General features: G+C 42.3%; 1 protein-coding gene across 3 annotated transcripts in view; it reads left to right on the top strand.

The window, feature by feature from the left end:
• The window catches only part of LOC134358036 (N-acetyllactosaminide beta-1,6-N-acetylglucosaminyl-transferase-like), an 80,865-nt gene extending 65,631 nt beyond the window's left edge, over positions 1-15,234 (top strand). For 2 of the 3 annotated variants that reach the window (XM_063069914.1, XM_063069912.1), the window contains one exon: positions 13,571-15,234. In XM_063069914.1, coding sequence (XP_062925984.1) covers positions 13,571-13,746 — 176 coding nt within the window. In that variant the 3' untranslated portion in view covers positions 13,747-15,234. Of the gene's footprint in view, positions 1-3,105; positions 4,869-13,570 lie in introns of those variants that run through there. The other variant, XM_063069913.1, reaches the window with a different exon arrangement.
• Positions 15,235-26,033: the final 10,799 nt, after the last annotated feature.

Raw genomic sequence — 26,033 nt, 5'->3', positions numbered from 1 at the left:
GTTTGGCGTGAGCCACTAAAGGTGACGAGACGTGATTCAGGTTTGGCGTGAGCCACTGAAGGTGATGAGACGTGATTCAGGTTTGGCGTGAGCCACTGAAGGTGATAAGGCTCTTGCGTTTGGTTGATTTGACTGAGATGAGAAGTGAGAAAGCTGACGGGCTGGGAGCCAATTTTGTGAGCAGTTCTAGTGCATGAGAGAGGAATCAAAGGTCAAGCTTAGGCTGAATAAAAGTATGTCGACAAAAATGACAAGAAGGCAGACAGAACGTGAGCTGTTTGAGGATGATTGACCAAACTTGGAGCAGGCCTTGACCACAAGAGTGTTGGTCATCAGATACATAGAGACTCACTTCATTTGTTATGAGGAGTGAGTTTTAAAAAAAGAGCCTAGGAGCAGAGTGGTATGATTTACAGCAAATGTTGCTCATCTTCTCTTGACGATTTTAGATAACATGGATCATTACTAAGTTCAAAGAGCATTTTGACGGGGATCTGGATAGTAAAGGTTTAGAGGAACAAGGGCCAAATTATATTGTGAAATTCTTATTTGTTTAATGATTCCATTAAAATCCTTTAAATAAGTTTGTGCAAAAGCAAAATTTGCAACACAAAAGGGAACATGAAGGCGAGAGCTGGATTGTTAATGAATCAACTCTCCACACTGGAAGCAATTTTTGAACATAAGCAATTAGTTATAAAGGAAGGCCCAAAAGCACCCACACTATTATTATAAACATAATAACATGAATTAGGATGAACAATCTGGATGACTTACATTTTCTAGGTCCCTTTGTTTTACAGAATGATATATCTAAACTCTAACTGTAAGGGACAAAATGTCTTTGTTATAACAGCCATGTTTTTACTTTTGAGGCACAATATGATCATGATGCTGACCATGTGGCATATTCAAAGTGCATCTAGAGTGGGTACAGACAAAGTTCACAGGAATGTTGACTGGTCCCCGGGGGACATGAATTATAAGGTGAGACCTGATAGCCTGGGATTATCTTCCCTGGAGTGAAGGAGCTGTGTGGTGACCACTTCCAGGTTTATCAGATTGTGAGGAGCATGGATAGTTAGTCTTTTTTCCCAAGGTAGGGAAATCTAAAACTAGAGGGCTAGAAGTTAAAGGTGAGAGGATAAAGATTTAAAGGAGATCTGAGGGGCAACTTTTTAGCACAGGGGATGGCGTATTCATAGAACAAAGTGGTAGAAACAAGCACAATTACAATGTTTAAAAGTTATTTGGACAGATATGTCAATAGGAGAGGTTTAGAGGGTTATAAGCAAAATGCAGGCAAATGGGATTAGTGTAGATGGGCATCTTTGGCATGAACCTCTCTAGCCAAGCAGCCTGATTCTGTGCTGTACAAGTCTGAATCTAGGAAATGGCTTCTTTAATTTATGCCAGGGGTTGAGAAATAAACTGTAAGGCTTTTGGCTCTCCTCATTCAAAAGGTGAGTAGAAGGAACTTTATACAATTGTAGTATTTAAGTTTTAGAAAGTGAACAATTTTCAAACAGTTCTATTGTGCGTTGCGATTACAGTATTTGCAATGTCTGTGGTGTGTGCATTTGTGCTTCGTGTTGATACTGCAATCAAAATATCAAGAACTGTTTGGATGAATCTCCCTACAAGGGAAAAAATGGCAAATATCCTTAAATGCTACCATCTAGTGGGTTGCCTCGTGGATTCTACCCCTTGGGGGAGACGATAGTTGTGATTTTCACCACATGACATAATTCAAGAAACATGTATGAAACATCATCAACCGGAGTGCATGATATCCTTTATTCTCAGCAACCTCTATGGGAGAGGCAGCTTGTTCTAATTTAACTCACGGCAAAATGTACTTCCTTATTCTCTCTATTCCATTAGGAATTGCAAGCCATGGTTCTCGTCAACAGAACCAAGTGCAGATGGTGGTTCAACAAGGCAGTGACATGCCAATTTTCTTCCACACTGTAATTCATGGTCAAGAGTTCTTCCAGCACTTTGTATACCAGAAAGAACAAAAGATTGGAATCACTCCTGATTCCCTTGTCTTTATTCCAGGGTCCTCTGGCGTCTCCTATTAGATTTCATCTTATTCGGCACTTTGCCATTTCCACCTATCACCTCCCAGATTCTTACCTCAGTCCCACTCTGTATCTTCCCCCACTCACGTGAAATTTGCCAGCTCATGCTTCACCTTATTCCCATCCACCCCCACTCTTTTACACTGGCCATCTCCCCTCTTTCCCATCCTGAAGAAGGGTCTTGACCTGAAAAACTACTTGTCTACTTTTGCTGCATAGATGCTGCCTGACTTGCTGAGTTCCTCCAGCACTTTGTGGGTTGCTAAAGATGATATCCTAACATCTTAGGAAGATCCATGAAGTATATGAAAACAGTGAAGAGAGCACCCATTACCAGATTTGCAAATGTCCTTGAACAAGTAAATTACCTCCGACATAAACTCCAGTCCCATATATTCACTCGTCCTTGTCAAATAATGTCATAAAAGGGTAAAAGCTTGGGAAAATGTGATAATTCCACAACTTCTGAAATTTAAAGTGCAGGTTAAGAAGTGAAGACCATAACATAATATTTTATAAATGTATTTGCTTCTCCCCAACTGGTCTCATTTCAATGTTAAAGTTCTTTTTCTTGTGTTCTTTAATTGACCTTGTTAACCTATCAACAAAATGGTGTCTGCTCTAGCTCATCCTCATGATAACTTTGGTGTTACCCTTTGTCCTATCTACTCTCCTCCCATGCCCTCTGCAACATTTCTCCATAAGCCAATTCTGATGAGTGAGCAATTTCAAACATTAACCCTGCTTCTCTTTCCAGGGATGTCACTCACTGAATATTTAAAGCACCTTCTGTTTTTATTTCAGATTTCCAACCCCTGCAGTTTTGATTTAGATATGTAATTACAGCTTTATCTGTCAAATAACTCTGACATTAGGTGCCATCCACTGCTGTGTTCCGGCAGGGTACAGGTATCGATAATAACCGACATTTCGATGACAAACTCCGTCATCTTCATCGATACCTCTACCTGCCTGGAGACCCGAGAAGAGTTTATTCTTAATTTTGTTTTTCATTTTGCAGCAGTGTCCAAGAAAATTACTATTTGTTTTAAATGGAATTCGAGTAAGTATACATCGGATTGCAGCTGTACAAAACCACACCTGGAGAATATGAGCATTCCAGGCACTACAACGTGTTGACCTTGACGACCGTGTCCATTTATTCGAAAGATATCCGCACTGCACCTGTACTGCGCTTGTTCACCCTGGATTGTGGAATACAGTACCAAATAATGATGTGTTCGAAGTTTAAGATATTAAAGGGAGCTGGTGGGTAACTAGAAAGAAACGATTTCCATCAGGGATAAAGATTCAAAGTACATTTATTACACTGGACAGCAAATTTTTTCCCAAAAGTGTTGCTTCCTCAGTTTTTTCTTGGTTATGATAGACAGCTTGAAGCTGAACACAAATACAATTTCAGACTATTTGTATCACTTAGGAATCTGGAGAAACAAGAAATTAACTTTTATTGAATATAATATGTTTAATTGCCTAATGATACTGACTTCAACTAAGGTAAAAATGTTTTGTTGATGATTTTCATTTGTACTCAGTGCCTAAGGCTTCTCGCTTAAGAGTCCAACACTAATCAGCCAGCATTGATGGATTCCAGTTGTCCTGATAAAGTTTCTCTATGACTGCAATGTCCTGGTGAAACCTTCCACCATGCTCATCACTGACAGTGCCAAGATTTGCAGGGAAGAATTCTAAATGGGAATGCAGAAAATGAATTTTTAGTGACATGTTGCACTTCATGGTTTTGTATGCTTGGAGCATGTTGTCAACCAGCTGCACATAGTTCTGTGCTCTGTAGTTGCCAAGAAAATTTTCAACAACTTCCTTGAGTGCATTCCATGCGATTTTCTTTGGTCCCACTAGAAGTTCTTAAATTTGCCTGTCATTGATGACTTGTTTGATTTATGGACCAATACAACTGCCTTTGTTAACCTTAGTATCAGTAATTTTGGGAAACATCTGTCTCAAATATCACAACCCTTCATGGAAATTTTAGCAGAGAAACCAGACACACTGGTCAGACAGAAGCCGAGTCTGTCATATGATCCTTCAGCTCTCGCCATATCACTGGGACGGTGAATGGCATTGACTTCCAAGACCCTCTGAGCCAAGCTCTAAGATCAACAGCACATGTTGTACAACAAACATGAGGAGCCCAGGCTTTGCTTTGGTCACCAATTTTACACCCAAAGTAGAGCTCATGGGCTTTCGTAATAAGAGGAGTCCTGCTCTGTTTTTGAGATTTAAGTGTATACTCGCCACAAATATAACAGAAAATATCTTGGCTGTTGTAGCATTAGCGAGACATTTTGTTACCACAAGTACTGCTGAAAATACAATAACTTCTTTCAATGAGTATACCAATATGCTATGCACATCAGGGAGTGGTGTCTCAGAAAGGCAGCGTCCATTATTAAGGACCCCCAGCACCCAGGGCATGTCCTTTTCTCATTGTTAGCATCAGGTAGAAGGTACAGAAGCCTGAAGGCGCACACTCAGCAATTCAAAAAAGTCTTCTTCCCCTCTGCCATCCCATTCCTAAATTGACATTGAACCCTTGGACACTACGTCAGTTTTTTTTAATATATAGTATTTCTGTTTTTTGCATGATTTTTAATCTATTCAATATACAGATACTGTAATTGATTTACTTATTATCATTATTATTTTATTTTGTATTTTTTGTCTTCTATATTATGTATTGCATTGAACTGCGGCTGCTAAGTTAACAAATTTCACGTCACATGCCAGTGATAATAAACCTGATTCTGATGATCACAAACCTATATACATGTGAACACAATGTATAGAACGGTGTGTGTGATGCCTTTTTAGCCTTTCTAAAATCTGTCCTGCCATGCAGCATCCGCCCTGCCTAAGCATGCCCTGGTATGCCTAGACAAAATAGAAACATTTTCAGTTTACATTCTGGGCAACATTTGAATCGACTTGAATTATGAACTGAAATAACAAATATAGGCGATTTCCAAATAATGGTGCATGACAAGGAAATTTCATGGGGATTTTCATGATTAGCAGCCCATAATCCATTAGATGCACTTAAAAGTATTCAGGAAGCAAAATCTTTGTTGTCCAGTGTTATCAAAGTATGTATGCAGAATACAATGCTGAGATTGGTCTTCCCCACAGACAGTCACAAAACAAAGAACCATGGAACCTGTACTAAGAATAAAATGTCAACCCACCTCCCCCCACGTGCAAAAGAAAACAAATCACGCAAACAGTAACAAAAAAAAACGAGCAAGAGCATAGGAAATAAAACACAAAATAAAAAGGCATATTCAGTCCAGCTCAGTGCTCGTTATCTGTAGGCGGCCTCGATGCAAAATCACCCAAACTAGCAACATAAACAGGGACATAAGAACATGAGAAATAGGGGCAGGAGTAGGCCATTTGGCCTGTTGAGTCTGCTCCACCATTTGATAAGATCTTGGCTGATCTGGTCATGGACACATCTCCAGCTACCTGCCTTTTCCCCCATAACCCTTAATTCCCCTACTATGCAAAAATCTATCCAAACTTGTCTTCAATATATTTACTGAGGTAGCCTCCACTGCTTCATCGGGCAGAGAATTCCACAGATTCATCACTCTTTGGGAAAAGCAGTTCCTCCTCATCTCCATCCTAAATTTACTCCCCCAAATCTTGAGGCTATGTCTCCTAGTTCTAGTCTCACCCACCAGTGGAAATAACTTTCCTGTCTCTACCTGGTCCATCTGTTTCATAATTTTATATGCTTTTATAAGATCTTCTCTCATTCTTCTGAATTCCAGCGAGTATAGTCTCTCCTCATAGTCTAACCCCCTCATCTCTGGAATCAACCTGGTGAACCTCCTCTGCACCGCCTCCAAAGCCAGTATATCCTTCCTCAAGTAAGGAAACCAGAACTGCACGCAATACTCCGGGTATGGCCTCACCAGTACCTTGTACATTTGCAGCATAACGTTCCTGCTCTTAAATTCAATCCCTCTAGCAATGAAGGCCAACATTCCATTTGCCTTCTTGATGGCCCGCTGCACCTGCAAACCAACCTTTTGTGATTCACAAGCACTCCCAAAACCCTCTGCACAGCAGCATGCTCCAATTTTGTACCAGTCAAATAATAATCTGCTCTTTAATTTTTCCTTCCAAAGTAGATGACCTCGCATTTAACAACATTGTACTCCATCTGCCAGATGTTGCCCATTCACTTGAATTGAATTGAGTTGATTTTATTTCTTACATCCTTCACATACATGAGGAGTAAAAATCTTTACATTACGTCTCTGTCTAAATGTGCAATGTGCAATCATAGTAATTTATAATAAATAGAACAGTCAATGTAACATAGAGTACACTCAAATCAGCATGAATTAATCAGTCTGATGGCCTGGTGGAAGAAGCTGTCCCGGAGCCTGTTGGTCCTGGCTTTTATGCTGTGGTACCGTTTTCCGGATGGTAGCAGCTGGAATAGATTGTGGTTGGGGTGACTCAGGTCCCCGGTGATCCTACGGACCCTTTTTACACACCTGTCCTTGTAAATGTCCTGAATCATGGAAAATTCACATCTACAGATGCGCTGGGCTGTCTGCACCACTCTGCAGAGTCCTGTATGGTTCCCATACCAGGCAGTGATGCAGCCAGTCAGGATGCTCTCAATTGTGCCCCTGTAGAAAGTTCTTAGGGTTTGGGGGGCCATACCAAACTTCCTCAACCGTCTTGAGGTGAAAGAGGCACTGTTGTGCACAGACCACGTGAGGTCCTCAGTGATATGGATGCTGAGGAACTTAAAGCTGTTTACTCTCTCAAAACCCAGATCCATTGATGTCAGTAGGGGTTAGCCTGTCTCCATTCCTCCTGTAATCCACAACCAGCTCCCTTCTTTCTGCGACATTGAGGGAGAGGTTGTTATCTTGACACCACTGTGTCAGATCTGACTTCTTCCCTGTAGGCCACCTTGTTATTGTTTGAGATAAGACCAATCAATGTAGAGTCGTCGGCAAATTTGATTAGCAGATTGGAGCTGTGGGTGGCAACACAGTCATGGGTATACAGGGAGTAAAGGAGTGCACTTAACCTATCTATATCTCTCTGTAAACTCTCTGTATCTTCTGCATAATTTGCTTTTCCACTCAATCTAGTATCATCAGCAAACTTAGATACACTACACTTGGTGCCCTCTTCCAGATCGTTAATGTATATCGTGAACAGTTGCGGGCCCTGCACTGGCCCCTGCGGCACATCACTCACCACTGATTGCCAACAAGAGTAACCCATGTATCCCAACTCTCTGCTTTCCATCAGTTAACTAATTCTCTATCCATGCTAATGCATCACCCCCAACTCTGTGCATCTTTATCTGGAGTGACCAGAAAAACTAGAAACACATCCTACCTGAGTTAGAGTCCACAATCCGCAAACCACGTTGATTGCTCCTGCACCATCCTCTGATAGCATCAAAGGAGAGAGAGAGGTCATTCAAACGTAAGGACCTTCCCTCGGGACCAGCGAGCAAGAGGGAGGGAGAGAGAGACTGTCACACACAGACATGGCTTCCTGACCTCCATGCCTTACGGTTTGGTCACAGCCTCGTGAAAACCTCTCAGAGACAGGGAAGCGTCAGATCACCCAATCAGCCCAAAAACAACACCAGAATGTAGATAGCAGGCTCCAACAGAAGCAGAACTGTACCTGAAATAAAAAGATGACGTAAAAGGAGTTGTTTTACAACCTGTCAATGATGTAGCCTTTGGTAGTGTTGTTTGCTGGCACCATCTTCTTCCGTTAGCAGACATGGTCTAAAAATCTGATGAAGTTATTATGACGCAAAGGACCATTGAATCTGCACTTGCACTCTGTAAAGAATTTCTTTATTGAGTGCATGTAGACTCAATATTATATCACAGATAAGTTCATATCTGTAACTGAAAGAGGGGTCCTCAGTTTATATGCCCTGCATTCTCACTGTAGTCCTACCTGTTCTGTTTTCCCTGGACGTCTTTCCAATACCCTTTGGGAATCATTAATTGTTTTCAACTCTACCAACCTCAGAAGCTAGAGTTTCTGAGTCATTATCATACGGTATTTAGAAAGAGTGTTCTTTTCCCACTTGTGTCTTTCATGTATTCCTGTATCCAGGACTAGCTTTTCTCTGTCCATCCTACCATAAGCTCTCACAATCATGTGCACCTCAATGAAATCTCTTCTCAAATTCCTTTATTCCACTTAGAATAATTGCAACTTCCCCCAACTAAAATATTTTGCCCATGGAACCACTCTGTAAACCTCTGCACCATCTGAAGTACTTCCTAGATTCTAGTGACCAGAACAAGATGCATTACCTAGTTGTGACCTAATCAGTGACTTGTAACATCTGAGGTTTTCTGTTTAGCTCTGAGATGGTTTGCTAACCACTCTTACCTTGTGCCATCTTCAAAGTTTAAACACATGAATCTCCAGGCCCCCGTCCCTGCACATTCCTTAGGACAATGCCTTTACATTAGATTTATTTATTACATATACATCGAAACAGTGAACTGAACCATTTGCATTAACAACAAACACACTGCAAGGATGTGCTGGGAGCATCCATTAGGTACTATTACCCACTCCAGTGCCAATGTAGCATGGCCGCAATGTTCAGCAGAACAACATGGAGTCAATATACAATAACAACGGGACAGAACAATAACAGCAAACAAGCCCTTTTCCCACTCTACCTTCCACACACACAGCCAGGCCTCCAACTCTAAGACAGGTCACCTCAGAGCCTCCAGTCCTTGGCCCAGGCCCTGGATTCACTGACATCAGGTCAATGACCTTCAGGCTCACTGACCTAAGGGCTGCCCAGGACTAACCAGCCCCAGGCTTCAAATTCTGGACTTGGTGAGTCCCCAGGACTCACTGGTCACAGACCTCTGACCTCCATTGTCACAAAGCTGTGGGTTTCAACCACACGACCTACCAGCCTTATGGAATCAATGGCCCTCATTCTCGGGGCCTCAGAGCTCTCTGTCCTCAACACCAATCTTTGGCTCCTTCCTCTAAATCTCCAGGTAGTGTCCTTGACCTCTTACTCCACTCACCCCTAACTTCCTGCTGTGTTCCTCAAAACCATTCCTAAAAACATTCTTCCAAAATGCATCACCTCATGTTTCCAAGTTGTATTTCATCTGTTCAGTCAAACACTTCTGCCTTTTAAAATTCCATGCTTGTACTCCTCAATTAATTCATTAATGCACGTGTTAATTTTGTTCCTTGATTATTGTTTCTAAAACTTTATTGACTAGTTGTGTTCTATGGAATGAATAATTATAGGGTCACCTTTGCTAAAATGAGGATGCCACATTTGACATTTTTCCATCTTCTCGTACCTCTCCTGAATCGCTGCAAGGTTGGAAGATGACAGCAAGCCCTCTGGCTATCTCAACGACACTTCCCTTAATAATTTGGGCTGTAAGCCATGTGGATCAGGCAACTTATCATAGCCAATCTTTTCAGTGCATCCTCCCTATCAGTTTCTACCCTAGCAGTCCATTACCTCTACCACCTTCTGTTCTAATGTTACATTATCATCGTCTTAATGAATACCAATATGAAGTACTTGTTCATTGTTCCAATTTCACTTACGGCTTTAAATAGCCTTTACCTTCTTTGCATAATATTTCATATTCAAGCTGTGATGTTAAAAAATGCTAAACTTGCAGAGGGTGCAAGAAATTTGGAAACCTGCCAAAGGCTAGTTCAGTTGTTAATATTAAACCTGAAATGGGTCTTAAGGGAATACGGGGAAAACATTTGTAAATAGGTGGTCATGTTCGCACAAAGCTGCAGAAGTGTTTTGAAAGACCAAATGACCTTTTCCTTGCCTTTATTCTTGAAAGTTCCTTCGTTATCCTAAAGGGCTAACAGACACACCTCAAATCCATGGCTTAAAGATTTATTTGTGCTGGACGTTAACCATTTTTCAAATTGTAACAGTAAAGCCAAACCAAACCAAAAGCAAAATAATTGCCACTGCCAGTGACTCTACATATTTGTTATACTGGCATGACACACATACAGCTCTAACGATTGCCTCAAAAGTCAAATCCTTTATCTGATCCCTTATTAAGCATTATTGAGTGGTTAGTAAAAGGTGCAGCATCCGCTGGTTCCAAGGTCCAAACAGCCACAAAATAAGCACAAAGATGTAACATTCCCCTAGCTTTCACTACGCCACCCCCCCACTCATGTGAGTAGTTACCCATAATAAACACGCGACACAGAATACTATGCAGATAGAGAACAGATGCATGGCACCTACACAAGTGTCTTAAAAGTATTTTAAGTTATTTGATCGGAAGCAGCATCTCCAACACCATCACACGGAGCAGCGGGGCCCCCCAGGGCTGTGTGTTCAGTCCACTGCTGTTCACTTTGCTGACCTACGACTGTGCTGCAACACACAGCTCGAACCACATCATCAAGTTCGCCGATGACACGACCGTGGTGGGTCTCATCAGCAAGAACGATGAGTCACCATACAGGGAGGAGGTGCAGCGGCTAACAGACTTGTGCAGAGCCAACAACCTGTCTCTGAATGTGAACAAAACAAAAGAGATGGTTGTTGACTTCAGGAGGACACGGAGCGACCACTCTCCACTGAACATCAATGACTCCTCCATAGAGATCATTAAGAGCACCAAATTTCTTGGTGTTCACTGGCAGAAAATCTCACCTGGTCCACACCAGCTCCATAGCAAAGAAAGCCCAGTAGCATCTCTACTTTCTGCGAAGGCTGAGAAAAATCCATCTACCACCCCCCTCCATCCTCACCACATTCTACAGAGGTTGTATTGAGAGCATCCTGAGCAGCTGCATCACTGCCTGGTTCGGAAATTGCACCATCTCAGATCGCAAGACCCTGCAGCGGATAGTGAGGTCAGCTGAGAAGATCATCGGGGTCTCTCTTCCCGCCATTACAGACGTTTACATCATACACTGCATCCGTAAAGCAAACAGCATTATGGATCTCATGCACCCCTCATACAAACTCTTCTCCCTCCTGCCATCTGGAAAAAGGCACCGAAGCATTTGGGCTCTCACGACCGGACTATGTAACAGTTTCTTCCCCCGAGCCATCAGACTCTTCAATACCCAGAGCCTGGACTGACACCAACCTACTGCCCTCTACTGTGCCTATTGTCTTGTTTATTATTTATTGTAATGCCTGCACTGTTTTGTGCACTTTATGCAGTCCTGGGTAGGTCTGTAGTCTAGTGTAGTTTTTGTGTTGTTTTACATAGTTCAGTGTAGTTATTGTATTGTTTCATGCAGCACCATGGTCCTGAAAAACATTGTCTCGTTTTTACTGTGTACTGTACCAGCAGTTATAGTCAAAATGACAATAAAAAGTGACTTGACTTGACTTGACTAGTTCTTGTATCCTTAATCACCAAAAAATGAAATCCTTCATTATTTAATCTTGCAGTTATTCATCAAATCTTTGTAATATGTGCGTATTTTGGATGCAGGATGAGGACAAGGCTGGGACTTACCTGTTGCCCTTATGCCGTTTGTGTTTAGGGTAGTAATACAGGTCCTGCATCTCTGGCAGTGTTCAGGGCTTCCTTCATCATGTCAGTAGCCTTCTCTCGGATTTCACTACTATCATTCAAGCAAGTTCCGGGTGGAGACTCAGGAATACCATTGCACTCAGATGTAGAAGGATTCCTTGTTGCTGTTTCTGGAACAATTTTGTTTGACTAAGTCAGGGTTGATGGCCCTGAGTTGAACCCCTGAACCTGGAGGACCGGTAGACCTCGCTTAGTTTGTCCTCTACCCTTTGACCTGTTTGGCATGGGTGACCCAACCAAGAGCCAAAGCATAACGCCCTGACTCCAGCTAACGTAGCTCTCCGGGTCATTGAGGCACGCAAGCATCCAAAGCCTACAACAAGGTTGTGGCTCTCTTGGAGGAAAAGGCTGGGAAGAGAGAGAAAAGAGGCAGTGAATCAGAACATTTAACTTTTTCTTTAAATAAGTAAACCATAAAGGACTGATGCGGTGCTTTTGTAATGACTTACTTTGTGTCATGTTTGCTTTGTGTTTATACAGACCAAGGGCTAGGATCATTGCCATTCAGTGCATCTGATGATTTGCTCAAACCTAAACAGAGATGCTATTCAGGGGGACAAAAAGTGCTTCAGATACTAGAAACTGCAATAGTTCCATTTAATATCAGAGAATGTATACATTATACAACCTGAAATTCTTACTCTTCACAGACATCCACAAAATCAAAAGAAAAAACCCCAAAGAATGAATGACAGACATTAGAATCCCAAATCCTTCTCCCCCCATGAATGAGCAGCAGCAAAACATCAACCTCCCCCCCACCTGCTTCAGCAAAAGCATCAGCCCCCCCCCACCATTTGTCATTTAAGCAACAGCAAAGCCTTCAAAGAGACCATGACCTAGAGTCCACTAAAAAAACACTGTTCATCCCAACACTTTGACATCCCACAGGCTCTCTCTCTCTTACTAACAAGGGAGAGAGAGGTATCACTCAGGCCACGGTGAGAGGGGAGACCAACAGCTTTAGCTTAAATTTTTTTTAAAAAGCTGGAGATCCGCCAGCACCTGTAGAAAGAGAAGCAACATTCTTAAAGGAAGTGTTGAATATACCCTTGAATCTTCTCTGTCCTACACTTCCTATAGCAGAGCTTGGAACTGAGTGTGTTTTAGTATCTAAGGTGGTGATACTGAGGATGTTAGTCTGGGAGAAGGCACTGACATTTGTCTATCCTTACACTGAAAATGGAAGATTTTGTGGAGATGACCTTGTTTTATTTTCCACTGCCATATTGCAACTCTTGATTTCTATGTTTAATTGCCTTGAAGTGGTTTGGCATATATGTCTTGCTTGTAGCTTTTGAGCCAATATCCTAGTTTAATACCTGTTGACAAAACTGCCCCATTGAAATGATCACATCAAGAGAATAGCTTTCAGCTCTGATCTGGCATTCACATAGAGTGGTTAAGTGTATTGCTTTATTTGGGGGCAGTTTCCATTCAGCATACTTAGAAAGAAGCAAGTATGTTAATTAAATTTGCTGTGATACCCAGCATATTTCCTATACCTTCTTCTGTTGTTCAGAATTTTCCTCTAATCTAAGTTTCTTAGGTCCATTATTGTTACACCACAGGATTGGAAATACAAAATGCTGCTGGAGGAGCAGGCTGAGTTACTGAACTTTTCATATCAATGGTTTTGTCAACAGATGTATTGTTATGTATTATTATGCTACTTTGGCTTTCATACAAGCTTGTTGTTTGAGACCAAGGATACAATAATCTTTATAAAATAGGTGTTATTAATAATTAAACTGCATTCTCATTCTCTTCTCTTTTACCTGAATTGAATAAGATTAACATGGTTGTGAATTTCAGACTGAGTGACATGTGAAACCATTTTGTGTCTTGCAGGTCATTATGTCAGACAGATTTGTATCTATGGACCTGGCGATTTGAAGTGGCTGAATGAAAAAGATGCATTGTTTGCCAACAAGTTCGAACTCCATTCCTATCCACCAACTTTAGAGTGCCTTGAATATAGGATCCTCAACCGCACGCTGAGGCAGTATATCATGCCTCTGCAGTAAGATTACTGGTGGTGACTAGAAACGAGCAGCAAGTTTCACAATGCATGAGGACAAGGGAAGGATCGTGAACCTGAGGCATGACCTGGGGTATACTTGATAATTTTACTTTCTGCTTGAGCATATACATCTATTTAAACGGGGTATATTGTCATCAGTGTGGCACTGAAAGTTTTGTATATGCATTTTCTTAAAGAAAAATGCATGAGCATTCTTTTTTACTTGAATATAATAGGTATAACCTATTGCCTACATTCTCAATTCATTTTTAATAATGTGGTGTGAAGTCAGGGTGAGGGTGTTGTGTGCACTTAAACATACTCACTTTATGCACTGGAAGGGTTCACAGTCAGTTGCACAAATACTTTGTTGGACTTCCTATGATTACTGAGTACGATCATGATGGTTTACCCCTCCCCCACCCCCACCTCCTATTACTGCTGTTTCATATGTAAACTGACGACTGTTTCTGAACGGTGGGAGTCCAGATCAGAAGCTGTGCTTGTTCCACCTTTCACTCTCTGCACCAGGAATAGAAAATACCACATTCCCTTACCTGCTTGCATTTTGAATAAACTGCCTGTGAATTGAAACAGTGTGACTATATGAAGATATTTGAAAATGATACTAAATGACCAGGAAACAAAATAGTTGCATGGAGATATGTGCTGCCTGCAATACTACCAAAAAAAAGGTAAAAGAAGGGCTTTTGCATTCTCAAGTTTTTGTATTTTTAGAGAAGTATTTTCAGTGGCAAGGAGCCGGAAATGAATGCGGGTAGTTTCAAATCATTCAACTGCTGATTAACAAACATGTTATGGGATGGAAGTATCCCACCTGAAGTCTTAAATACTGTATTAATGTCCTCTTCAAGATGTTAGCTGGGCACAGTGTACTTTGTAGGACTTTTATTCTACTGAAGCAAATGATTTTGTTTACTTGGTACATAAAACAAACTAATACAATTTGAACTTTCAAAAATTATCACTACCTTTTTTTTGCACATACATAGACCATAATAACTATCAATCTATTATGAACAAAATAAATCCAGTTCAGCCATTACAAAAACATGGAATAACAATTAAGGACCAATGTAGTGTATAAAGAAATTGCAATGTATAATTTATGAATCATCTTCTGAAATTTTTGTAATGATTTAACTTAAAAGGAAGTAATCTTTGGTAAGATTCTGCCATACAAAGATATTACAATGTTATTGATTTTAAAAGCCTCTTCCTGTAGATATTTTCATAGGGGATTGGATACAATGTTCATAATGAGTTCAGAAATAAAGAATGATCAAGAATTTTAAATGGACAGTGCATAAGAGTTGTATATTCAATGTTTGTTCATTTTACCAGATCTGTTCTTCAGCGAGGTAATATTCAAATTATTCATCTTTGTTTTGATCTGATTTAATCATTTTCACATAGCAAAAGAGACCATGGAAAAAAACTGGGATTGTTTTTTTATGAATAAACTGAGCAACTGAGGAAAACTGCAGATACTCACAATTATTGAGTCAATTCTGAGTACAAGAATAAAACTTGAACCTTCCTCATTACTTGGTATTTCCATCTGGATTTGGTGTTTGGGGAGCTCATTCCATATATGGGTAAAAAGGTTGTAATTAAATCTCTCATCTTTCAACCTAATCCTGTGTCCTCTAGATCTGATTCCCCATTCCTGGGAGAAAGACTGTTCATTTACTCTATCAATACTCTCATGATTGTCTACACTTCTACAAAATCAACTCACCACCTCCAATAATCCAGGGAATAAAATCCCTGTTTACTCAGTCTCTCTCCATAATTCAGTCCCTCAAGTTTGGATAAAATGCTCATAAATGTCCTCAGTGCTTTTTCCAACTTAATGGCTTCTTTCCTATAGCAGGGTGACCAAACATTCCAAATCAAAGTCATTACTACCGGACACCATTTTCATGGTGGTGTTGATTGCCTGAGGAGTGAGAGAAAGATCCTCAGATGTTGGTGCATGGGTTGTAAGAGGGTTCCAGTTGGTGATTCAGCTGTTACGATAGGATAGGTATTTAATCAGCAAGAAAAGTAGAAGCAGAAGAGTGTCTGAGTGATGGAGGAAAAGCATTTCAGAGGATAGTACAGCCAGTCATGTTAAAGAACTGCAGAAAAATCATGGACAGGGAAAGAGGACTTCTGCTGCCCACGTTCCCTCCATTTTCCATACCCCATTGTTCTGCCGTCGTAATATTGATAGAGTCCCTCTTGTCCTTACCTACCATCCCAACAGCCTTCAGGTCCAGCACATTATCCTCCACAACTCTGCCTTCTCCAAAGGGATCCTACCACTAAACATATCTTTACCTCCCCTGCGCACCCCCCGGCAATTCCCTTGTCCATTCATCCCTCCCCACTAATCTCCCTCCAGGTACTTATCCCTGCAAGTGGAACAAGTGCTACAACTGCCCATACACCACCTCCCTCACCTCCATCCAGGGACCCAAACAGTCCTTCCAGGCGAGGCAACACTTCACCTGTGAATCTGCAGGGGTTGTTTATTGTGTCCGGTGCTCTGGATGCAGCCTCCTCTGCATAAATTGGGGGACCGCTTCGTCGAGCACCATCCACCACAAGCGTGACTTCCTGGTGGCCAAATATTTTAATTCCCATTCCTGTTCTGACGCGTCAATCCATGGGCTCCTCTTGTGCCAAGATGAGGCCCCCTTAGAGTGGAATTTCATCTGGGTACCCTCCAACCTGATGGCACAAGTATCAATTCCTCCTTCCAGGAACAAGATTCCCCCCCACCTTCCTCCATTCCCCACTCTGATCTTTACATCTTCTCACCTGCCTTTTACTTCTCTACCCCTCCTCCCCCTTCTCCTGTTGCCCACTCTCCTCTCCTATCAGATTCTTTCTCCTCCAACCCTTGACCTTTCCCACCTACCTGTCTTCACCCATCACCTTACAGCTATCCTCCTTCCCCTCCCCCACCTTTTTATTCTGGCATCTTCCCCCTCCATCGTCAATCCTGAGGAAGGGTCTCGGCCCAAAACATCGACTGCTGCTTCATGACCTGCTGATTTCCTCCAATATTTTGTGTGTATTGCTTTGTAATGTGTGGTCCCTATGATTTTCTGGGCTATAATAAAGTTACATGCAGAATAATATGCAGAAAAACACAAAGTACAAGATATGCCCAAATTAATCGTAGTTCTTCTCAGACTGTGCTCATGCACAAATATTATGGTTTGCATGACTCATCTCTTCCTCAATGTCATTTCCCAAATTTCTCCACTTCCATTTTTAAAATTGTCAGGTTACAGACATGTAAACTGAGCTTCTGACCACATCTCCAATCTGCAAGGGCACCAGCTACAGTATCCTTTCCTCCCTCAGTATTTCTGCAGCTGAAACCCTTCATTGTGTTCTTGTTACCTTGAGTGTTTGATACTTTTTCACTGTACCTCCTGTCATCTTGAGATCATCAGAGTCTGCTTCCCTTGTTCCAGCCTGTCCCACTCACTTCCAAGCCCCACAACCATGATCGTTGTTATGGAAATCTAACTCCATACCGATAGGGTAAAAACTTCCTTAGCAGCCTTAATAGATATTCAGTCAATATGACCTCAGCACCACCAGATCTTCAGCTATTTGTCACAATCTGACAGGAGTTGTTAATTCATCCAGTTAGTGACTTTGCTCTTCAATCACCGTCGTTGTGGCTATCCCTCAAGGTCGAGGATGATGGTCTTCATTCTGTTGATCTACTTATGGGCTCTCAAGTGGCTTATAAGTCCAATCTTGGCTTTGAAAGTTCTTCTGCATTCAGGACAGGTAGTTCCAGATGGCAGATCAGGCTTTGGTTGTTGCTGCCTCTTTCCCTTTTCTTCTAATTCTGCACATCTGTTGGCTTCGAAAGTTGCTGTTCCTTTTTGGATGATGGCTTGCCAGAGTTTCCTGTCCTTGGCATTGGTTTCCCAATTGTTGATGTCGATGTTACATTTCTTCATGTTGGCTTTTAAGACGTCTTTGAATCTCTTCTGTTGTTCACCTCTTTTACGTTTGCCTTCTTTAAGCTGGGAGTAGAAGATTTGTTTCGGCAGACGTTCGTCTTTCATCCGAACAACATGACCGCTCCATCTTAGTTGGTTCTTGATGACCAATGCTTCAATGCTTCTTGTTTTTGCTTCATTTAGCACACTGACATTGGTTCTTCTATCTTTCGAGCCGATATTTAAGATGTTTCAAAGACAGCGTTGATAGAACTTTTCAAGTGCTTTCAGATGTCCTCGGTATGTTGTCCAGGTTTCTGATGCATACAGGAGCGTTGGGATTACCACTGCTTTGTACACTAACATTTTGGTGTCTGTTCAAATGTCATGATCATGAAAGACTCTTGTTCGGAGACGTCCAAAAACTGTTCCAGCGCATTTAAGATGATGTTGGATCTCATCATTAAGGTCAACAATGGAGGAGAGGTGACTTCCAAGATACGGAAAGTGGTTCACGTTTTCCAGGGTTGTTTTGCCAAGTTGAAATGATGGTTCTATCCGATTTGTCTCAATTGGTGATGGTTGATAGATGATCTGAGTCTTCTTGGAATTGATGGTAAGTCCAAGTTTTGTGTATGTACAGTTGAAGGCAGTCAGAATCTGTTGTAGGTGGTTTTCTGAAAGAGCTGCAACACTGTTGTCATCTGTGTATTGGAACTCGATGAGGGAACTTGTGGATGTCTTCTTTTGGATTTGAGAAGGGCAAGATTGAAAAGTCTGCCATCTGTTCTGTAGACAATTTGGATTCCTGTGTTTGTATGTGCGTTAATGCCATCTTTGGCTGCTGTCACTTGGTCTTTCTGCAGTCACTGTACATCCCCACCTTCTCATCCACTCCTCACTGAAACTGGTGTCGGCCAGTTTGCCAAGCCTGCATCACCATGGTCCCACTTACCCACACCCCCGCCAATTCTCATGCATTGAGAACCTTTCGTGAGGGGAAATGTCTTGGCTTCTATCCTGAAAGTTTTCATTTGCCCCAACATTTAGGGAAGAGAGTTACAGATTTCCATAAATAGATTGCAGTTAGATCACAAAGTCACATGCTTCCTTTCACGTTAACTGTTCTTGTACAACCCTACCATATGTCTGCAGAAAAGACCACATAAGAACCATCAATTGATACTTGTATTCCTCTGACCTCATAAATTCAACTAGAGCAGCCGCAAGTTGCCCTTCAGTGTTTTGCTGAATCTTCCTGATCAGCTCGTGTTTGTCCAGTGTGATTGGTGCTAGCACAAGTTTTTTTTTCTTTGTTTGCAGTTGTAATGCAGGATTGGACACCTGGAACATTCCTCATGAAGACCTGCTATGTATTTCAAACATCTGATGAGCTGGTTGGGTTTTGCTACTCCTCTTATAATATCTTTACCATCTTCTAGCCTGTAATTTAGAGTATTGAAGCCAATCAGACTTTCAAAACCTTTCACTCAGAAACAGTCTGAACAAGGGATGGAACTGGGAACAGTCAAGATCATCAGGTGCGAGGAGGTGGAAGTTATTGGTTTGTGAAATGTGCTTGAATATAGACCTCAGAAGAAGGCAGCACCTGGATCATTTATGGTGTTTTGAACTATGTATTCCAGGAAAATCCACCTGCTAAGTTTTTGACCACTGTACCAGAAGAAAGGAGAAACGTGATGCCTGTTATAGAGCTAGTGAATGGGATGGTAGAGCTTGCCTTTAGTGCCATCTAGTGGCTGACTCTGGTCAGCAGTATTTGCAGTGACTGGGAGGAACTTCAATAATCCACCACCTGAAATACTTGAATGATTTGGAATCTAGCTTGCTGGATGACGTTTCCCCACATTCCCTTTAAATGTCCAAGGCCCTGTTCCCCATCCCTATGTGCTCCTTAATGCAACCAACTAATTAGGCAACCATCTAACACCAGATACTGCAGATGCTGAAATCTGATGAGGGGGTGGCTAGAAAGGCAAGCTGCTGGAGGAACTCAGTGGATCAGGCAGTGTCTGCGGAGGCAAAGGGACAGTCGATATTTCAGGCTGCTGCATCAGCACTGAGAGTGGAGAGGAATGATAGTATAAAGAGTGAAGAGGAGGGGTGAGGCATCAATCACTGGGGGTGTGTGTGTGTGTGGCTCAGGATCTGCAGAATCTCTTGTGTTTTTCCAATCCCTCTCCACCAGGATTCACTTATCGCTTGGCAGCTGCTGTCTCACCCTCTCCTGTACTAGTCTTCTCCCCTTTACACTCCCAGTCCTGATGAAAGTGTCGACTCAAAACGTCTATTTTTGTTTTCTTCCAGCGTGCCTGATCCATTGAATTAGGGCGCCACGGTCGTGTAGCAGTTAATGCGATGTTATTACAGCTCAGGGCATTCTGGAGTTTAGAGTTCAATTCCAGCGCTGTCTGTAAGGAGTTTATACATCCTCCCTGTGTACGCGTGGGTTTCCTCCAGGTGCTCTGGTTTCCTCCCACATTCCAAAGACGTACCGGTTAGTAGGGTAATTGGTCATTGTAAATTGTCCTGTGATTAGGCTCAGGTTAAATAGATGGTTTGCTGGTCAGTGCATGGCTTGTTGGGCCCGTTCTGCGCTGTGTAAAATAAAATAAATTCCTCCTGCGTTTTTATTTTTGCTCATTATGCTACTATTTGGCGGGAATGAAGATGGGGATTCCCTGGAGCACCCTTTCCTATCAGTGGGAATGTCACTGACATCATTGACAGTCACAGCCTAGTCACATATCGATGGGGTAAAATCTCCTTCAGATATTTGTTCCATTGTATTCTGATAGGACGAATTTCCAATCAATAAAATAAAATTCCTTTATTGTTGGCGTTCTCTAATTTTGTTTCTGCAGAAGCAGTTTATTATTTGGAACAGCTGACAGAATTGACCTGCAGTTTAACTTACTATCTCAGAAACACACGAGACTGCTAATGCTGAAATCTGGAGCAAAACAAAAACATTACTGCTGGATGAACACAACAGGTCAAGCAACATCGGTGGTGGCAAAAGGACGGTTGACATTTAGGATGGGTCCCTGCATCATGAACAAAGCATGTAGAGAGATGTTAGCTTGTCATAAAGAAGAGAGAGGGAGGTGCATAGCAGAGACTGGTGGGTGATAGGTGGAACCAGGGATGATAGGCAGATAGAGGCTGGTGAGGGGGGAAGAGTTTAGAGACTGGCTGGTGGGTGATATGTGAGAAGGAAGTGGGCAGATGGAGCACGGGTGGGGAGGAGCAGAAAGAAGTGACAGAGACTGGAAGGTAGTGAATGCAACCAAATAAGGCCTCCGTCGGCTATAGCTGACCATGGATACTGCATCCTAGCTGTCTAGATACACAAGCCTGGGCAGTACAATATGGACAGCAAGCTGTTGCCCATGTAGCAAACTCCCCCTCTCCATGCATCCAATAAACCAAAAGGAACGGCATATCCTTTGTAAGATAACAGGCCCAAAGGGGAAGGGAACGTTGACTCAGACCTTGAGAGCCCTGCATTGGGCATTTTCATGCCTTATAAGGTGCAGATTGGAAGTCTGTGTGGGGCGCCATTCCTCGCACGGACACGAGAGCAATGTGTGGTTAAGTGCCTTGCTCAAGGACACAAACATGCTGCCACAGCTGAGGCTCGAACTAGTGACCTTCAGATGACTAGACGAACACCTTAACCACTTGGCCACGTGCCCAAAAGTGCACACAATACTTCAACTGAGGCCTCGCCAGTACTTTATAAAGTCTTGATATTACATCCTTGCTCTTATATTCTAGTCCTCTTGAAATGAATGCTAACATTGCACATGCCTTCCTCACCACCACCTCAACCTGCAAATTAACCTTTAAGGAATCCTGCATAATAACTTCGAAGTTCATCTGCACCTCAGATTTTTGAATTTTCATTCCATTTAGAAAATAGTCTACATTTTTATTTCTTCTACCAAAGTGCATGACCACACATCCACTGAACTTCATCTACCACCTCCTTGCCCATTCTCCCAATCTGTCTAAGTCCTTCTGTAGTCTCTCTACTCCCTCAAAATTACCTGCTGCTCCACCTAAATTGGTATCATCTGCAAACTTTGCAACAAAGCCATCAATTCCATCATGCAAATTATTGACATATAATGCAAAAAGAATCGGGCCCAACACAGACCCCTGTGGAACACCACTAGTCACCGGCAGCCAGCCAGAAAAGGCTCCCTTTATTCCACTCTTTGCCTCCTGCCAACCAGCCATTGCTTTATCCATGCTAGAATCTTTCCTGTAATACCATAGGTTTGTAGCTTGTTATGCAGCCTCATGTGTGGCACCTTGTCAAAGGCCTTCTGAAAATCCAAGTATATAACATCAACTGATTCTCCTTTGTCTATCCTCCTTGGTAGTTCTTCAAAGAATTCCAGCGGATTTGTCAGGCAAGATTTTCCCTTGAGGAAACCATGCTGACTACAGCCTATTTTATCACGTGCTTCAAGTACTCCAAAATCACATCCTTAACAATCGACTCGAACATCTTCCCAATCACTGAGGTCAGACTAATTGGCCTGTAGTTTCCTTTTTTATGCCTTTCTCCCTTCTAGAAGAGTGGAGTGACATCTGCAATTTTCCAGTTTTCTGGAACCATTCCAGAATCTAGTGATCTTTGAAAGATCATTACTAATGCCACCACAATTTCATCAGCCAAATCTTTCAGGACCTTAGATGTATACCATCTGGTCCAGGTGACTTATCTATCTTCAGACCTTTCAGTTTCCTAAGAACCTTCTCTCTAGTGATGGTAACTTCACACACATCATGACCCCTGACACCTGGAACTTCCACCATACTTCTAGTGTCTTCCACAATGAAGACTAATGCAAAATACTTATTCAGTTCATCTGCCATTTCTTTCCCCCCATTACTACCACTTCAGCATCATTTTCTAGTGGTCCGATATCCACTCTCACCTCTCTTTTACACTTTATATATCTGAAGAAAGTTTTGGTATCCTCTTTAATATTATTGGCTAGCTTACTTTCAAATTCCATCTTTATCTTTTTAGTTACTCTTTTAGTTGCCTTCTGTTGGTATTTAAAAGCTTCCCAATCCTCTAACTTTCCACTAGTGTTTGCTCTATTATATGCTCTCTCTTTGGCTTTTATGTTGGCTTTGACTTCCCTTGTTAGCCATGATTGTGTCATCTTGCCTTTAGATCTAGAAAGGGCAGGGAGGTGTCAGAAATGGACCAGGTAAAGCACTAAAGAGATCCAGAGCAGGCAGAAGACCAGAGCGGGGTGTCCATGAAGAGGAGGAGGGTTGAAGACAGGAGAAGGGGTCATCGATGGGGGTGGAAGAGTCCTTGCCGAAGAAGTAGGCTCGGAGATGGAGACGACGGAAGAACAGTTCCGCGTCATGGCGAAAGGTGTCCATTTTCGACACCTCCCTCCCCTCTCTAGATCTTTCTGTCTTTATCTCTGGAGACAGCTTATCCACTGATGTCTACTATAACCCTACTGACTCTCACAGCTATCTGGACTATTCCTCTTCTCACCCTGTCTCTTGCAAAAATGCCATCCCCTTCTCGCAATTCCTCCATCTCCGCTGCATCTGCTCTCAGTATGAGGTTTTTCATTCCAGGATGAGGGAGTTGTCCTCCTTTTTTAAAGAAAGGGGCTTCCCTTCCTCCCCCATCAACTCTGCTCTCAAACGCATCTCCCCCATTTCACGCACATCTGCTCTCACTCCATCCTCCCGCCACCCCACAAGGAATAGGCTTCCCCTGGTCCTCACCTACCACCCCACCAGCCTCCGGGTCCAACATATTATTCTCCATAACTTCCGCCACCTCCAACGGGATCCCACCACTAAGCACATCTCCCCCCCCCCCCCGGCTTTCCGCAGGGATCGCTCCCTACACGACTCCCTTGTCCATTCGTCCCCTCCATCCCTCCTGGCACTTATCCTTGTAAGCAGAACAAGTGCTACACATGCCCTTACACTTCCTCCCTTACCACCATTCAGGGCCCCAGACAGTCCTTCCAGGTGAGGTGACACTTCACCTGTGAGTCGGCTGGGGTGATATACTGCGTCCGGTGCTCCCGATGTGACCTTTTATATATTGGCAAGACCCGACACAGATTGGGAGATCATTTTGCTGAACACCTATGCTCTGTCCGCCAGAGAAAGCAGGATCTCCCAGTGGCCACACATTTTAATTCCACATCCCATTCCCATTCTGACATGTCTATCCATGGCCTCCTCTACTGTAAAGATGAAGCCACACTCAGGTTGGAGGAACAACACCTTATATTCCGTCTGGGTAGCCTCCAACCTGATGGCATGAACATTGACTTCTCTAACTTCCGCTAATGCCCCACCTCCCCCTCGTACCCCATCCGTTATTTATCCGTTATACACACATTCTTTCTCTCACTCTGCTTTTTCTCCCTCTGTCCCTCAGACTATACCCCTTGCCCATCCTCTGGGTTCCCCCCGCCTTTTTCCTTCTCCCTGGGTCTCCTGTCCCATGATCCTCTCATAGCCCCTTTGCTAATCACCTGTCCAGCTCTTGGCTCCATCCCTCCCCCTCCTGTCTTCTCCTATCATTTTGGATCTCCCCCTCCCCCTCCCACTTTCAAATCTCTTACTAGCTCTTCCTTCAGTTAGTCCTGACGAAGGGTCTCGGCCTGAAACATCGACTGTACCTCTTCCTAGAGATGCTGCCTGACCTGCTGAGTTCACCAGCAACTTTGATGTGTGTTACCCCATTTATTAGCCCAGTTTTCAACTGATCTTAAAGCCTTTTGTACCTGCCTTAATATATACTTGATGTTTCTTCCTCGTTTCCAGATTGCACCATTGTCTGCAAACAATGATTTGCCAAATCCTGTCCCTACCTGATCAAAGATATCATTTATCATGACATTAAAAAGAACTGGACTAATGACACTTCCTTGAGAGGTACCATTACCTATTTTAACTGACTTGGAGCTTGTTCCACCTATTCTTACTTGAATTGTCCTTTCCTTAAGGAAAACTTTGATCCAATTAGACATTCTACCTCTAATTCTCGCATCATAGAGTTTAATTAATAATCCATAGTGAGTCATATGCTCTTTCAATATCTAGAAATACACATACCATTACTTCTCTATTTTGAAACGCTTTTTGAATATCATCATCTCAAAGGGCAACAGATTCCACTGTTGATCTTCCAGTTCTAAAACCATTTTGATAGGCAGCAAAATGTCCCTTATTTTCCAAAAAATAAACAAGTCTGTTGGTGACCATTCATTCCATAATTTTACAAAGCACTGACGTTAAAGCTATAGGCTGATACGAACTAGCACTAGACGCATCCTTACCTGGCTTTTAAACTGGAACTACCACTGCATGCTTCCATTCTACTGGTAATTTTCCTTCTTTCCACTCTGAATTAAACAATGCTAGAATTTCTATTAATACAGAGTCATCTAAATGCTTAAGCAATTCATAACACAGTCCATCCCTACCAGGAGAAGTGTTTGAACCTGATTGGACAGCTTCCTGCAATTCCTGAAGGGAGAAAAACAAATTTATGGAGCTATTATCATCCAAACTCCTGTCCAATATCCAACTTTCCTTTAACATAATTTCCTTTCTCAAATCACCTAACACTCCAGAACTGTGTAACGCTTGGAACACCTCTACAAACATATCAGCCTTTTCCTTATTGGTTACAGCTTCACTATCTCCTTCCAGCAAAGCTGGGATAGATGGTTTCCTATATATCCCTGACATTCTGTGAATGATCGTCCATAGCTGCTTTATAGGTGTCTCAGGGCCCAGTGTTCCACAAAATCTTCTCCAACTATCGCTCTTTGCATTTTTAATTACTCTCCTTGCTACTGCTCTTTCCTTTTTATACCCCATAGCATTATCTAACACTGGGTACTTTCTTAATTTCCTGTAAGCTCTATTTCTGTTTCTTACTGCTATATCACAATTTTTATTCCACCACGGAACTAATGCTCGAGCCTTAAGTACATTCCGTAGTGGAATAGTCAACTGAGCAATTTTATGAATTATAGAACAGAGGGATTCATTCCAATCGTCTATGGATCCCTCACTATTATTGTCTATTATATCCACAGCTTTCTCCTGGAACTCATCCCAATGTGCCAAAGAAAAATTATACCTAGCAGACCTCTCCTCAACTTCTACTATCAAATTTCTACCAAATCTACATAATATAGGATCGTGATCACTTCCTAGTGTGTATCTGTCCATAACATCCCATTCCCCAACCCTAGCTAAGTTTGAGGAAGTG

Source organism: Mobula hypostoma, chromosome 17 (assembly GCF_963921235.1).
Source record: "Mobula hypostoma chromosome 17, sMobHyp1.1, whole genome shotgun sequence".
Classification (NCBI taxonomy): domain Eukaryota; kingdom Metazoa; phylum Chordata; class Chondrichthyes; order Myliobatiformes; family Myliobatidae; genus Mobula; species Mobula hypostoma.
Note: the sequence above shows the minus strand (reverse complement) of the source record. Positions and strands in the feature narration are given on the sequence as shown.